The 15,382-nt window shown below is 38.2% G+C and overlaps 1 protein-coding gene across 8 annotated transcripts; it reads left to right on the plus strand.

Annotated features, from left to right (window-relative positions):
• Window positions 1-374: 374 nt before the first annotated feature.
• Window positions 375-15,265, plus strand: dnajc4 (DnaJ (Hsp40) homolog, subfamily C, member 4). 8 transcript variants are annotated; one of them, XM_061685128.1, is made up of 11 exons: window positions 403-452; window positions 771-848; window positions 2,528-2,655; window positions 3,684-3,774; window positions 5,297-5,487; window positions 6,700-6,870; window positions 7,906-7,992; window positions 8,066-8,131; window positions 10,699-10,788; window positions 14,620-14,675; window positions 15,200-15,265. In XM_061685128.1, exons 2-10 carry the CDS (start codon window positions 834-836, stop codon window positions 14,624-14,626), a joined length of 846 nt encoding a protein of 281 aa, XP_061541112.1. In that variant the 5' UTR covers window positions 403-452; window positions 771-833; the 3' UTR covers window positions 14,627-14,675; window positions 15,200-15,265. The 8 variants fall into 8 exon arrangements, with proteins under 8 accessions (XP_061541114.1, XP_061541112.1, XP_061541111.1 ...); XM_061685127.1 differs by lacking the exon at window positions 403-452 and adding an exon at window positions 462-662; XM_061685129.1 differs by lacking the exon at window positions 403-452 and adding an exon at window positions 462-662 and having other exon boundaries at window positions 6,703-6,870.
• Window positions 15,266-15,382: the final 117 nt, after the last annotated feature.

The raw sequence follows: 15,382 nt of genomic DNA on the forward strand, positions 1-15,382 counted from the left end.
ACGTGATTCAAGACCAACGGAACCCCCCCCCCCCTCCAAAAAAAAACTATGTTATTAGCAATTGTTAACACCACCAAAGTGATAAATGTAGACTTTGCTATTACAGTGTCTTCTTTTATAAATATATCCTGCAGCAAGTTAATGACTTCTGGTGAAAAACACGTGGCGTTAGTTACCAACACTACACCCGGCTTTCGGTTAATAAATAAAAGTGTTTGGTAAAATGACAGTTAAGATGAGAAAAGGGCTTGTATGTGACATTTTCGCAATCATTCATGATAATCACTCCAAATAATATGAATTATTAACTTTTGACATGACGCTCTGAGGGCACGTTGTGGGTTTTATTTTGAAAATAGCGTTTCCCACGTTCCGGTTTTAGAAATAGCTGACTTTCAACTTTACGCAACTCTACCAAAAAGAACATTGTGATATGAACCTCGGTTATTCTGGTATGTCCGTTTTCTGCTTCACTATCCACATTTATTAACACGTTAATGTCAATTCCTCGTCTTTTCCCAACCTTAGTTATTCATATCGCTACGTGGCTTGTCAGTCTCGAATGTTGTTAGCAAGTTATGAAAGGCAGGCGAACACTTGAAGGTAACGCCAACTGGTATTTGTGAGTACAGTGAGATTCATCATGAAGTGGGAATAAGATGGTAATAAAATATCCAATATGTATTAACAATCATAAATATCTGTACTGTTGCTTTGTTAGTACAGTGGTGTTTGCCCATTTACGTTAACGCCATTGTTGTGGTCTTCAGACGTCACCTTTGCGTCTTCAGAAAAGGGGCAGTTGCTGACGTCATACATTGTGTGTTCTTCTCATGTTATCAAACAAGGTACTGTATTCTGGGGAAAAAAGTTAAAATTAAAATGTATTTTGATGCAATACTGAAGACCTCGTTTTTATGAAAGGGCATTATGGCCAAACCAGTCCGAATACAAAATTACACTACAATATTAGAAATGGTATATTTTAATGCTAAAAGTCGTATTTATTTCAAGATTAAAGTTTAATATTGCGAGAACAAAATAATATATTTTCATGTAGAAAATTTGTCTATTTTCAATATTTTTTTGATATTTTTAAGATGAAGTCGTAGCATTTCAAGATTAAAAAGTTACATGTTTTCAACATTAAAATTGTAATATGATGTGAATTAGCTCACTTTTTTAGGTAATAAGTATTAGATTTTTGAGGGAAAAAAGTTCTGAAATGAGAAGTCATTTATTTCCAAGAAATAAAATGTATGTTGTTGAGATAATACTTGTGATAGATGTCATAATATTTAAACAATAAGTTCAAAAAGTCTCATACATTCCAGATTCAAAGGTTTATATTTTCTAGATTAAATATTATGAGAATACAGGAGTTGTTTTTTTTTAAGTTTGTTGGAAGAAAAAGTCTTATATTTTAGAGAGAAAAAAATATATGTTTTCAAGAAATAAATTGTTTATTTTTTTATAGAAAATCATATGTTTTTGATCCTCTGGCGGCAGCTGATGGGAAATGGTTGGCCAAAGGGAACGCAGCTTTGGTGGTTGCTGAGGGCAAAAACATGGCGTGGGAGGAGTTCGGGTAGGCCATAGATAGGTCTTCCCTGGTTAGGCCAATGCCCCCGCGACCCTCCGGATAAGTAGAGGAAGATGCATGTAATAATATTTCTTGAAAAAAAAAAAAACACTTTTCATCATTAACTTCGTAATATTACGAGACTCTTCTTTATGAAATTGTAGATTTTTGAGAAACAAAATTTGTATGTATCCTACTGAAAATAAAATCATGTTCATGTGCTAAAATATTGGGCGCTCCACTCTCATAGTATTATGACTAATCTAAAAAATATTTAAAAAAATATTATTACTTTAATCTCTAAAATCTACAACTTTATTTTTGTAAAAGTACATTTTTGATATTTTTCTTTTAATTTTCTTGAAAATGTGTGACTTTTGGAAAATATGCAACTTTATTGTCATAAAATGCACTGCATATTTTACAAAAATATTCAACTTTATTCTTGTAAAATATACAACTGTTTTGCTTGAAATTGTACAACTTTATTCTACAAAATGTATGACCATTGTCACATAATTCCAACTTTTTTCCCAAAAATTGTCAGACTGGCCCTAATACTCCATAACTCATAAGGACAGTGGATCTCAAACTTTTAAAAACAAATACCACCTCAAAAAATACTTAAACAACAATACTATATTTCGGCTACTTAAAGGTTAAATACACCTGAACTGTACTCAACAAATGTACTGGATTTAAAAAAAAAAAATTAAACCACTGTAATGTTATACACAGTTGGTCATTTAACTCTCCATCCACTTTGAGAATCACGGCATTAGAATATTCAGGCATGCCTAATGTTTTGGTCAGTGAACGTATACTTGGGTAACATCTAAAGTTCAGTGGTGTTAACCGTGCTTCAGGATAGTTCCATTCTAGTTGTGAATATGTTTCTAGTGACATGAGCAGTGGAGGAATTAATACGTCTATTCCCCTGCAAAGGAGCGCTGTGTGGCATCACCACGGCCATCTTGGGCCATGCAGCTGGAAGCGCAGCTGCGTCTCTTCCAGAGTTGTCTTTGGTGCTACAAGAATGGATTGCGTCTCTTATCCTGGAGTGCTGCACCAAGGTAATCTATAAATGATACCCTCCATTCGCCACCTTTTTGGTCAACATGTTCTTTGCTTTGGTTACACACACGTTACGTAACTTAGATGGTCAGCCGCAAAGACAAAAGACCTCCCAACCCCGCACATAAGCTCTTGGCACTCAGATTACAATGCATGCATCCAATACTGCACCCTAAACAGCTTCTTTTGTGTTCAGTTTCACGTGTGCGAGTCTATATCACTCTACTATACTGTTTCGTGACACCCACTCACAACATTTAAATACACCCAAATAAATGAAACATATTCAGTAAAAGAACTGTATCATCCTTTCTGTTTTACAATTTTGACCATTCTCAGTATTAATGTAACAAAATGTTTATTATTGTGGTTGTAGTTTGCAGTACTGCATCATACCGAAAGCTGTTTCTTATTTGTTAGCTACCTTATTAGCCACATGAACGGGGCAAAATATTACAAACAATACAGTGGTGCCTTGAGATACGAGTGACCCGACTTCTGAGTTTTTGAGATGCGAGCAGTCTTTTTGCGTTGACTTGCAAGCGCAAACTTAAGATACTGTATGAGCACTTTATGGTGGCAGTAAACGCAATTCAACTGACTTCACAATAAGCAGTGGTTTGGGAAATAGTGAACCTTTCATCAAAAAATATGTTTTCAATCTGTTTAATGCCACTCCCAGATGAAGTTTATGGTCAAACTGAGCATAAAGCAAAGAGTCAGCCAGTCACAGTCACATTAACACCCATGGACAGTTTACAATCTTCATGGAAGCTAACATGCATGTTTTGGGAATGTGGGAGGAAACTGGAGTACCTGGTGAAAACCCACACAAGCACAGAGAGGAGATGAAAACTCCACACAGGAAGGCCAAGATTTGAACCCAGGACCTCTCGGCTGTGAGGCAGATGTGCTAACCGCGAATCCGACGTGTTGCCCACTAGCAAACATACTGTGTGTTATATTAATCCAAAACTAAAAACAAAACATCGAAACTACTTTGTCCTGTGTTATTTTCCCATGTCAGAAAAGGTGCCAACTACTATGACCTGCTGGGAATCAAACACGATGCCACCTTGGAAGAAATCAAAAATGCATTTTTTGACAAATCTAAAAAGGTAATCACATTGTTTAAACAAATTGTTGAGAAAAAAAGTTGGATATTTTCTACTGATAATAATATGATATTGATGTGCCATAATACTATTACATTTGATTCGCATCATGTTACTTCTTAATCTTGAAAATATATAACTTTTTTCGCAAAAATATCAAATGTTTTTGTGGTTTTTATATCAAATATTGGCCTTTTAATTAAGAAAATAGTCATCTTTTTAGTGAAAGATGACAATTTTCTTCTCATAAAAATTAAGATTTTATTTTCAGAAGTATAATCTTTTTTATCTCTCAAATATCCATCTTGTTTTCACTGACAACTACAACTTTATTCTCATGGAATAATGATTTTAATCCAGAAAAATACTAAAAATACTCTATATGCCCTTATTCTTGTAAAATTATGATTTATCTGGAAAATGTCCTGCTGTTTTTACAGCTGTAACAACATTAGTCTCGTAAAAATTCCAACTTTTACTCTTGAAAATGTACTTTCCATCATGAAAAAAAATAGGGTTACTGTCACAGAATATTACATCATTATTGTCATAAAATTACGACTTCCTTCTCGAACATATAGGAACTTCTTGAAAATGTCCATCTTTTTTCATATAATACAACTTTATTCTCATAATATGACAACTTTATTCTCATGATATTACAACTTCCATCCATCCATTTTCTTTACCACTTATCCTCAGTAGGGTCGCGGGTGTGCTGGAGCCTATACCAGCTATCTTCAAGCGAGAGGCGCGGGGTACACCCTGAACTGAATACTCTAGAAATACTCTAACTCTAGAAAATATTCTAGTTCATCTGAAAAAAAAAAACGGATTTATCTTTTCTTGAAAACATACTACTTTAGTTTAAAATGATGACTTACCTAAAAAATATCAGAATCGTATGACTTTATTCTCGTAAAACAATTTTAATCTTGCAAATATACAACTTTTTATCTCGAAAAAAGATGTTCTTTTCACAGAATATTACAATGTTATCCTCGTAAAATTACAACTTTCATCTTCAACATATAGTTTTTTTTCTCATAACATTTTAAATTATTATCCAATTTAATCCTATTATCTATTAGTCTCTTGACATTACAAATTTAAACCTAAAAAATATTCATCTTTTTTATCTTAAGTATTCATCTTTTTCACCAAATGTTGTGATTTAATTCTTTAATCTCGCAAGTATATCTGTTTTTTTCACAAAATATTGGATTATCCTCATAAAATTACTAATTTAATCTAGAAAATTACTACTTTAATCTTGAAAATATACGACCTTTTCTAGAAAATACACAAGTTAATTGTCATACATTACATTAATCACCGTTTTTCCAAATCTGATGTCTGATAAATGAACGACACGAAAATGTCACACCACTAGATGGCAGTCTTACTCTAGCGTCCACGTGCCTGTTTCTCAGCCAATGTGCTTGATAACAAATCAAAACCCTAATTACTGTATATGTATACTATCCATATTTCTAGTGTGTACTGACCCGTTGATCATGTGCAGCTGCACCCAGACAGCGACCCCTCTAACCCAATGCTGCACAGCCTGTTTGTGGAGCTGAACGAGGCCTACCGCGTGCTGAGCAAGGAGCCCAGCAGGAAGGAGTATGATTTCAAAATCAGACATTCCTATGGTGTAGGAGGAGGAGGCCAGGCCTTCAGGTCGGCATCCGGTCACACGAGCTATGGAACCAGGTGACAGCATTTTGTTTTTAATCGTGGTTTTTCCGGGTACACCCCCCCCCCCACACACCTCATAATCCCATCAGTAATTAAACATAATTACCATGTGTTTCCCCTAGATGCCATAGGAATGAAAAAGTTTCCTTTTCTTTTTTAAGTGGTAACGTTACAATGATTCATAGATATTTTTACAGTAAAAAAAAGTTGTAAAAGTAATGTCATCAGAGTAAATGTATCATTTTCAGGAAAATCAGTCATAATCTTTACAAGAACAAAGTTGTATTTTGTCAGGATAAAAATCTGTAATCTTTTGAAAATAAAGCTGTATTTTCCCATGTATTGTTGTAATTTTATGGTATTAAAGTCATAGTGTAGGTGCAGAATGGCAGCCACACTTCCATCAGATTGCCGCAGGGGCGGCTGTGGCTACACAGCACTAGGTGTGACTGTGGAGTGAATGAATATTGTATGCAATTGTAAAGTGTCTTTGAGTGTCTAGAAAAGCGCGATAAGTGTAAAAATGCATTATAATTGTCATGGTACGGTCGTGCTTCGCCTCTTCAGGGCCTGGACAGCTTGGTGTCCTCAATGGAAGAATTACTTCACAAGTTTATCAATATATTTTGTAGAAGAACTTGATGCCATCTGTCCAACAGTTGAAGCTCAAAAAAGGATGTGTGTTGCAACAGGACAATGATCCAAAACATCGAAGCAAATCAACAACAGAATAGCTTCAGAAGAAGAAATATGTGTTCTGGAGTGGCCCAGCTAAAGTCCTCAACACGATTGAGATCCTGTGGTATGACTTCAAGAGAGCTATTCACACCAGACATCCCAGGAATTTTGCTGAACTGCGACCGTTTTGTTAAGAAGAATGGTCCAAAATTCGTCCGGTTTGGTGTGCGCGTCTGATCTTCAACTACAGGAAATGTTCGATTAAGGTTATTGCTGCCATTTATTCAAGGTTCCTTCAACCCAGTCTTAAGAAGTTTTGGTTAAATAGTTACAACAATGCTTTTTGGAATATTTTGTGGTAGTCTTGTTTCCACACAGCATGTTGCAATAATTCTTTGTCCCGAGAAACCTTCAACTCATTGTTCAGACTGTAAATGCCAGCAGAATGGAACCATCATGCCCCAATTGTAGTCACAATTTCAAACAACCGATTCCTCAGCTATGTATGTTCATAAATGCTCATCCGCCGTTGTTTACCTTTTACCGCAGTAGCGCAACGGTGCAGGACAACATACGTTACTGGGAACAACTATATCAGTCCCACACCCAGGAGATGTCGGCGGAGGAGAGGGAGCGGCGGCAGAGGAGAAACTTCCGGCTGGTGGGCTACTGCTTCCTCACCATGGCGCTCAGTGTCGGGGCGCACTTTGTCTTCTTCAGGTGAAACTTCCTGTCATCTGTGATTTAATAGGCTGTCTGCTTCTTAGGTAAGGGACAAGCAATGACACGTTTAAAAGATGGTATCAGGCTGCAAATGCAAATTTTAGTGGCATTTAAATAACCTAATGAACCTGGATGATAATTCACACTTTTTACTATTGCACTTACCCGCATCGTTCATTTCTTAAAAGCAAAAACTTGATGGTGGATTTCCCTAAAAAGAAAAGACTTAAGCCGTTGATGTTTAATTAAAATACCATGAGACCTGTTATTGTTTGTTTTGCATTTTGTTTGCATAATGTGATTAATGTGTATTGAACCATGAACTTAAAAACTGAGCTACAGTACACAACAGACCGTGATTTTTGACATACTGTTAACACCCCTAGCAATTACACCGGTCAACAACAAATGTATTGTCTTAATATTTTTTGATGTGCTGAATCCAAATATCACATTGGTTTTGCCCAATCAGGACAACTTTTTGAACTATGGGCACATACATGTTTGTGTTTTGATGTGCAGGTATTTTCATTTTAGAGGTTCAAATAAACTGAGCTTCATGCCCTGAATTTAGAACAATGATGACGTAACATTCAATTTACAGGTACTTACTTTTATCAATGTCTACTGTTCCATTTACAGTAAGCAAAGTTTGTAACATTTGATTAATAAACTGTTAACAATTTGGCATAATGACTTGACCTTAACAAAAGAAACGGATGTCATTTTCGGATTCAGTGACGCAAAATTGTCCAAAATCTGTTGAAAAAACAGGCACCTTAAAAAATAAAGTTTGTAACCCAGTGTTATATATTTGAGGTTTCACCCTCATAACCTGCCACCTGAGGGTTGGCATACCCACGATGTGTCTTGCGATTAAACAAGATTGACACCCCAGGTGTTTCCAACAGTTTTTGGAATCTCGAAGACATAGAACCTTCCATAATGTCCCGGGTTGGTAGCATTAGAGGTTCCGGTGATGTTAGGGATTTTTGAAGCGAGAGTCTGATTGACTTAAATGAACCGTTGTAGGAAGCTGGAAGAGGTCCACAACAACTTCATGGACGAGAAGGATCGAGTTATCACGGAAATCTACAACGAATCCAAAGAGAGAGCCAGGTTTGTGACCTCCTACCTTAAAACTGATTTATTTATTTATTTATTTTTCTAGGTCTGTTTTCTTTTTCTTAAGATCCGTTGCCTACTTGACCATATTTAACGTTTCTGCCCAGCTGCAACCCTCACATTTGAGCCAGAAGTAAGGACTTCCATCTTTGTTTTGCTTGCACCCGATCCTGCCCAAAAAAAAAAAAAAAAAAAAGCGCCCACAAGTCACCTTATTGACGTGATCCGACCCAATACAGGACTCTGTAGTTTGTTACTTTCATTACGGCTGATTATGGGTGTCTGATTGTCTATTTCAGCTGTTTAAGGGGGACCTCCATACTAGAGCAGCTTTACAAAAATAAAACAGTTCTATTAATATTTTTTAAACATGCTAGGTTACTTTTAACTATAGTGAAAAAGTATTGAACCCCTTCTCAAATTCTTATATTTTTGCATACTTTCTTTGTTTAATATCATGAAATAAATGTAAATATCAGACAATTATAGCCAAAGTAAACTTAAATGGTCTTTTTAAATGATGATTTCATTTATTAAGGGAAAAAAAAATATTTGTTACCTGGCCCAGTGTGAAAAAGTAATTCGACCTCTTGTTAAATCATGAATTGATTGTGGCTAATCACAATGTTTGGTTAATTTTCACTGATCACACCCAAGCCTGATTACCTCCAGACCTGCTCAATCAAGAAATCACATGAACAGAATCTTGCGACAAAATCAAGTCAGACAAAAGATCCAAAAAGCTGCAACAAAATGACACGATTCAACGAAATTCCAGAACAATCGAGAAATAAAGTAATTGACATCTCTCAGTCTGGAAAGGTTTACAAAAGCTATTTCTAAAGCTTTAGGATTCCAGCGAACAATAGGGAGAGGCATTATCCTCACATGGAGAAAATATGGAACTGGGAACTTTCCCAGGAGTGGCCGGCCGACAAAGATTACCCCAAAAGAACGGCAATAACTCATCCTGGAGGCCACAAAGGAACTCAGGACAAATTCTGAAAAACTGCAGGCCTCCCTTGCCTCAATTAAGGTCAGTGTTCATGATAGAACAATAAGGAAGAGACTGGGCAAAAATGGCATCCATGGCAGACTTCCAAGGCGAAAACCACCGCTGACCAAGAAGAACATAAAGGCCTGTCCTACTTTTGCAAAAGAAAAAAAAAAGCATCTGAATGATTCCCAAGAATTTCGGGAGAATATTCTATGGACTGACGGGATGAAAGTTGAGCTTTTTGGAAGGTGGGTGTCTCGTTACATATGGCATAAATCTAGCACATGATTTCAGAAAAAGAATATACCCACAGTCTAACATGGTCGGGTAGTGTCTTGGGCTGATTTGCTCCTTCAGGACCTGGACAACTTGTTGTGATTGATGCAGAGGTGGGTAGTAACGGGCTACATTTACTCCGTTACATTTACTCAAGTAACATTATGGATAAATTTGTCAGAGTAGTTTGAATGAAGCATACTTTATTGCGTGCGCGATCTATTTTTAGACTTCCATCTTCAACTTCTGCATAGGGCACCATTACGCCGATCAAACGTGATCATTGGTGTCGTTTGACTCAAATTTACCAATCAGACGGCACAAGGCAGTCACATGACCGCACACAAACCCTTGGGGGGACTGCCCAAATGTGGATATTTCAGCCCACTTCTAAGTTTTGGAGTGGTCTAGTCAGTCCAGACTTTAATCCGATTGAAATGCAATGGCATGACCTTAAAAAGGCCGTTCGTGCTCGAAAACCCTCAATTTTTGCTGTATTCAAACAATTCTGCAGGGAAGAATGGGCCAAAGTATCTCCACAGAGATGTGAAAAACTCACTGCCAGTTATAGAAAACTGGCAGTGAGTGATCTTAAGCATTAAAGTGGGAAAACTATGCAAAAATATAAGAATTTGAGAAGGGTGGCAATATTTTTTCACGCCACTGTACGTATTGGAGGCAAATTTTGTAGATTTTTTTGTTTCTTTACGTACAGAGGAGACTGGGAAGAGCATTTAAATATAATACAAATACAAGCAATGCAAATACATGGTGTGGACCCTATTTTCCTAGCCTCGCAAAAAGTAGCCTGTTTTCAGGGGCCTGTCCAATCTCATACAAATGAGAGAGCTCGGTCAACCCAGCTCTCGTGCATGCACACCTCCATAACTACAGTGAAAGCATGGATTGTATTTTCACCCATAGAAGCATCACCTCATTGCCAAGCCGCTGAATTATTGTCAAATAGTTTGAGGATCCGTGTATATGGTGCATGCAGTGGACACATTGCCAAGCTAACAATTAGCCCACAATTTCAGTTGACTTGAGTGGAATATAGCTTCTCTCCTGTGCAATTGGTTCTAATTAGAAGTGTAACAATTAATTAATCCACATTGATTATCCAATAAAATGGCACCTATTTTGATAATCAATTAATCGTTTTAAGTTTTTTTACGTAAAATTGTCCAAATCCTCCAGTAACCAAACCAGTAACTGAATGATAGTCAATTTATGTTTGTGCATTTTCTGCACTGTTACTTTGAGATAATGACCTGTTTTTGAATGAAGTGATGGATATTAAAAATATATATTTTATCCGATTCATTGATTAATTGATAAAGTAATTGACAGATTTGTTGATTGTTAAAATAATCGTTAGTTCCAGCCCTAGTTCTAATTCATTTCTGTGCTGTTTTTTTTACCCCCAGGGTCAACGGTTTTAAGAAGCAGACAGAAATCCTGCGGCAGAAACACGCCGAGTTTATGGAGAAATACAAAATGCGCAATGGCGGAGAGAAGTAGGAGACTTCACTCAGCTGCCCGTTAGTTTGTAGACTTCTATCAAAGATTGGCACAATAGTCCAACTATTGTAGGGATTAGAAAAGTCCATTATTAAAGTGGTTATGTTCTATACAACACACGTCATTAGCCTTCTTGGAGCCACAGTGTGTGTTATATGAATTACTCTCCTTACTGTGTGTGTGTGTGGTGTGATGAAATCTCATGCTTGCTGTTGTAAAGGACAATCAAAGGGCATGGGATGTCCCCACGCTTGGCCACATTTCAAGAAGAAACTGAAGTGTCCTTATCAAACTCCACACCAGGTCCTCTCTTGTGTCACATTTGGATCTTCAAATGTGACCCCACAAGTTTAGGATCCATTTCACGCTCGCATAATGCCCCCCTGTTCTGTTTGGCTTATAAAACTGTCATAGAGAAGAAACAGGTTTATTATTTTTGTGAATGGATTAGGACTGGGGAAAATTTTTAATAACTGGCCTAAGTCGACTTCAAAAATAGGTCGACGGAAAATGTTTGCCTCAACGCTCCGCCAGGATCCCCCCCCCCCCCCTAAAAAGTACTGACCGGAACCATGTTTGCACCACCACAACCCATGTTTCACATGGACATTTATTGCAGACGGACACAGTGTTGGGCCAAAAACAACAAAGTAGCGTCAGAGATGTATGAGTGAACTGAATGGTAGTTATCATTTTTTGTCCTACAATAGTAATCGCAAGCGCTCTAATGCTAATCACGATTGCTAACTGATTAGCATTTACGAGTTTACTGTCACAAATTCTCTCATCTGATTTATACCATAACTCAGTACCAACATATGCAGTTTAAAGATTGAACTCCGTCCCTCATAACTGAGAATAAAATGCATGTTAGTAGTATTTTTATTTATTTATTTATTTAGTAATAGTGGAGGGGGCGATTATTTTATGATAAATAATCAATAGGAGAATCGATTCCAAAAAGATTCGATATTGACAGCCCTAGAGTAGATATGGACATGTGGACTTCCAAAAGCGTTACTACGGTGTGAATCATTTATAACGGGGTTTCTTAAACTTTTCGGGTACAGGGGAGAAATTTCCCACCTTGTAATGTCATCAGGCAGGAGGCAGGGTACACCCTGAACTGATTGCCAGCCAATCGCAGGGCACATACAAACAAACAACCATTCGCACTCACAGTCACACCTACGGGCAATTTAGAGTCTCCAATTAATGCATGTTTTTGGGATGTGGGAGGAAACCCACACAGGCACGCGGAGAACATGCAAACTCCACACAGGCGGGGCCGGGGATTGAACCCGGGTCCTCAGAACTGTGAGGCTGACGCTCTAACCAGTCGGCCACCGTGCCTGGCTGTGAACAGAGGAGTTATTTTACTGAATGACAGTCAGTGTTGCCAATTTAGCAATTAGGTCGCTATATTTAGTGACTTTGCCGACCGCTGTAACAACTATTCTTTTTAAAAGCGACTCAAGAATTTAGTAGGAAACAAAATTTACTGAATTATTCTTGCATTGTTTAGCGTATGACAAGAAAAGAGAGCCCAGTCGAAGGCAATCAAGCAGTCAATCTCAATCAATGTTACCATAGACATTGGCCCTCATTCATAAACAGTGAATACACACAAAGTTGTGCTTAAATCGTGGGTACAAACTTCCATCCATCCATTTTCTTCACAGCTTATTCTCACAAGGGTCGGAGAGGGGGGAAGGGGTGGACCCTACATTTGCCACATAAATGTTCTTTCTTGAGAGAATGTGGGTTGCCCCCCACAAAGAAAATAACTATTTCTGACCAAAAAGTGGAGCAAACAAGCTTTTTGTGAAAAGAAAGATGTCAAGCATAACTGACTTTGTGACACTTCAAGCTATAAAACACCAAAAGCAAGACTGAGAAAGGTCTGTTGATGGCAAAATTATTTATTTAGAATTACAACAATGAAACACACCGTGAGCAAAGCTGACTCACCGCATGGCTCCCGTTGAATATCAGTGGATTTTTTTACCTCGTTCACCATTCACTCCATAAACTGCATCATGTTTTCTCACAATCGTGAAACATGCTATCTACTACTTTAAATATACCATAAATATCTGTTTGCGTGTCAGATGCTTAAACTTGTCTCACTTCCAATGTGTTGGCGTTTTTCTTCATAATAATCGACGTGACAGACTGAAAACTTTGTCTAATCATTCATTGTCTTCGTGCTGATCTCAAATCCAAAGCAGTGCAATGCCACCATCTACATGGATCTGTTAGTCATTACAGTGGGTTACAAACCTGAATTTCACAGGCGAGGTGGGTGAGACCTTCTTCCACGCCTACCTGTTAGAAAAATGTGCTAGACGAACATATTCGCCAGTGGCAGTAAACGGTTGGATTCTACTTGACGAATATATACTTCAGTTGGTTTATTATGTTTGTTTTATTGGCATGGACTTATTTAAATAGTAGCACATATCAGTGCCAGTATGAGAACCCCTGCTTTACAGAATATTTTCTTCCTGTGTTGTCTTGTCACCTGCAGGCCCAGCACTGAGACTTACGAGATAATGTTCTCCCTGCATAGCAGACACTCACACTCTCCCACCCTCATAACCCAAACACACCACCAAGACTGTGACTCCACTAACACACACTTTTAATTGACATTAAAGGCTGTAAAATAATGCTTCAGTGCCACACATTCCTCTGTGCCAAAGCGGGGGAAACGATAAAGATCTCAGTGTCGCAGTTCCGTTATTATACTCGATATATTAATGGGTCACATGGTGGACAAATTGTTAGCATGTCTGCCTCACAGTCGAGAGGTCCTGCAGGGTTTGAATCTCAGTTTTCTCCGGGTGCTATGGCTTCCTCACACTTTCCCAAAACATGCATGTTAGCACGTAGCATGAAGTCTCAATTGTCCATAGGTGTGAATGTGAGTGTGAACGCTTGTCTGTATGTGTACTGCGATTGTCTCCAGTTCACCGGCCACCCTAATGGGGACAAACGCTATTTAAAAAAATAAAATGGTTGGATTTACTGCGATTGGCTGGCAACCAGTTCAGGGTGTACCCCGCCTCCGGCCCAATGATAGCTGGGATAGGCTCCAGACCTTTGTGAGGATAAGTGGCTCAGAGAATGGATGGATGGATGCTTGGGTTTATTAAAGTAGCAGCCAAGCATGAAACTGGAGCTCTTTAGTGAGCTGTAAAGTCAGCTGCTTTCCCTTTACACCGTTCTTGCTATTAAGTGAAAATGGTGTTCGGTTTTATTTGACACTGTAAACAAATGAACGCCTGGTGTATTAAGCTTGCCCTATAAATCTCAAGTGGTGCATAGATTTATTAAATCATTGCAGAGCAAAGGCTGGTGGAGCTGACATTTCGACGCATCATATTATCTGATTGCAGGAAGTAATGCAGTGCTAAATTTCATATGTCAAATGTATTTGCTGACCTCAAGTGGCCTCCAACGTAATCACACATTTCAGATTCTAATAAGTGTATCGTTTTGATTGCGTGTTTTAATGAGTTAGAAACGTCAACAGCAATTTAAAAGGGTTATATCCATCACATCAAACTTTATTTGTATATAGTGACAAAAATTCACTTTTCAATTCACGTGTTATTAACTGTATTCAGATTTCAAAACACAAGCATGGTAAATAGTCAAATTTGTATTTTAAATTGTGGAAAATGATAATAGTGTAATATTGTTAGTTGGTTCTGTCTCGCGTGACTACTCGGTATATGGGTATTCTTTCCAGAAACTCCTCCGATTATTTATTAAAACAAAAAAAAAGTAATAAGTAGTGACTTTATGTGGTGTTATTACAGACCCTGAGACTCCCTCTGCATCCAGACTGCCGATGAATAGCGCTTACACCACCAAGGTATCATTTTCATATATTTTACGTACAGGATCTAATAATCAATTATTTCTTATGGTCACCCAAATCAAAACACAAGCCTGGAAAGTATCGTCAATAGCTGAGCTCTGCAGTACCAAAAAGAGTGGGGGGAGAATGACAGAGGACATGACCTCTGTGGCAACTCTGACCTTGTTCCCCTTTGGCGAGGGGCCCCATGCACGCATACATACGTGAAGCCCCCCCCTGTCACCGATGCTGAGGGGCCACTTGTAATACCGCACTATAGCACGTGTATCCAGTGCGCCTGCCTGCCCTGTCCCGTATTGTGGGAGAAAAAAAAAGTTGTAATGCTGCTTCCGCTGTGTGCGTCTCAAGGGCAAAAAGGGAAAACGAGCTGGGCGACCACAACAAATGAACACTGACTGCTCCGCTCTGCTGCTAACACATTCTGCCTCCTCTTTTTTTTTTTTTTTTTTTTTTTTTTTTTAAACCGGACAAACCTCAAGTTCTACTACTGTCAAACATATCCGTTTGTTTTTTTTAAGTGGATTTTAGAGCGGTGACGTGATCCGCGACAGCGACAGCATGGAGACGGTGTGACCGAGCTCGGAGCGACATATGCGGCACCGTCTTCCCACTCCCTCCCGCCCCCTTCCTCGTCATGCGGTGGATCTCCGCACGACCCAGCATCCTCTCTTAATTGATTTTAAATCGTTTTGGGTCGCCCC

Source organism: Phycodurus eques, chromosome 9, assembly GCF_024500275.1.
Source record: "Phycodurus eques isolate BA_2022a chromosome 9, UOR_Pequ_1.1, whole genome shotgun sequence".
In the NCBI taxonomy this organism is placed as follows: domain Eukaryota; kingdom Metazoa; phylum Chordata; class Actinopteri; order Syngnathiformes; family Syngnathidae; genus Phycodurus; species Phycodurus eques.

What these genes read in the sequence shown, in the direction of transcription:
- dnajc4 (XM_061685128.1), top strand. An exon ending in CACACGAGCTATGGAACCAG is followed by an intron (nt 5,488 to 6,699) that starts GTGACAGCATTT and finishes CTTTTACCGCAG; the next exon opens with TAGCGCAACGGTGCAGGACA. An exon ending in GAATCCAAAGAGAGAGCCAG is followed by an intron (nt 7,993 to 8,065) that starts GTTTGTGACCTC and finishes CTTTTTCTTAAG; the next exon opens with ATCCGTTGCCTACTTGACCA.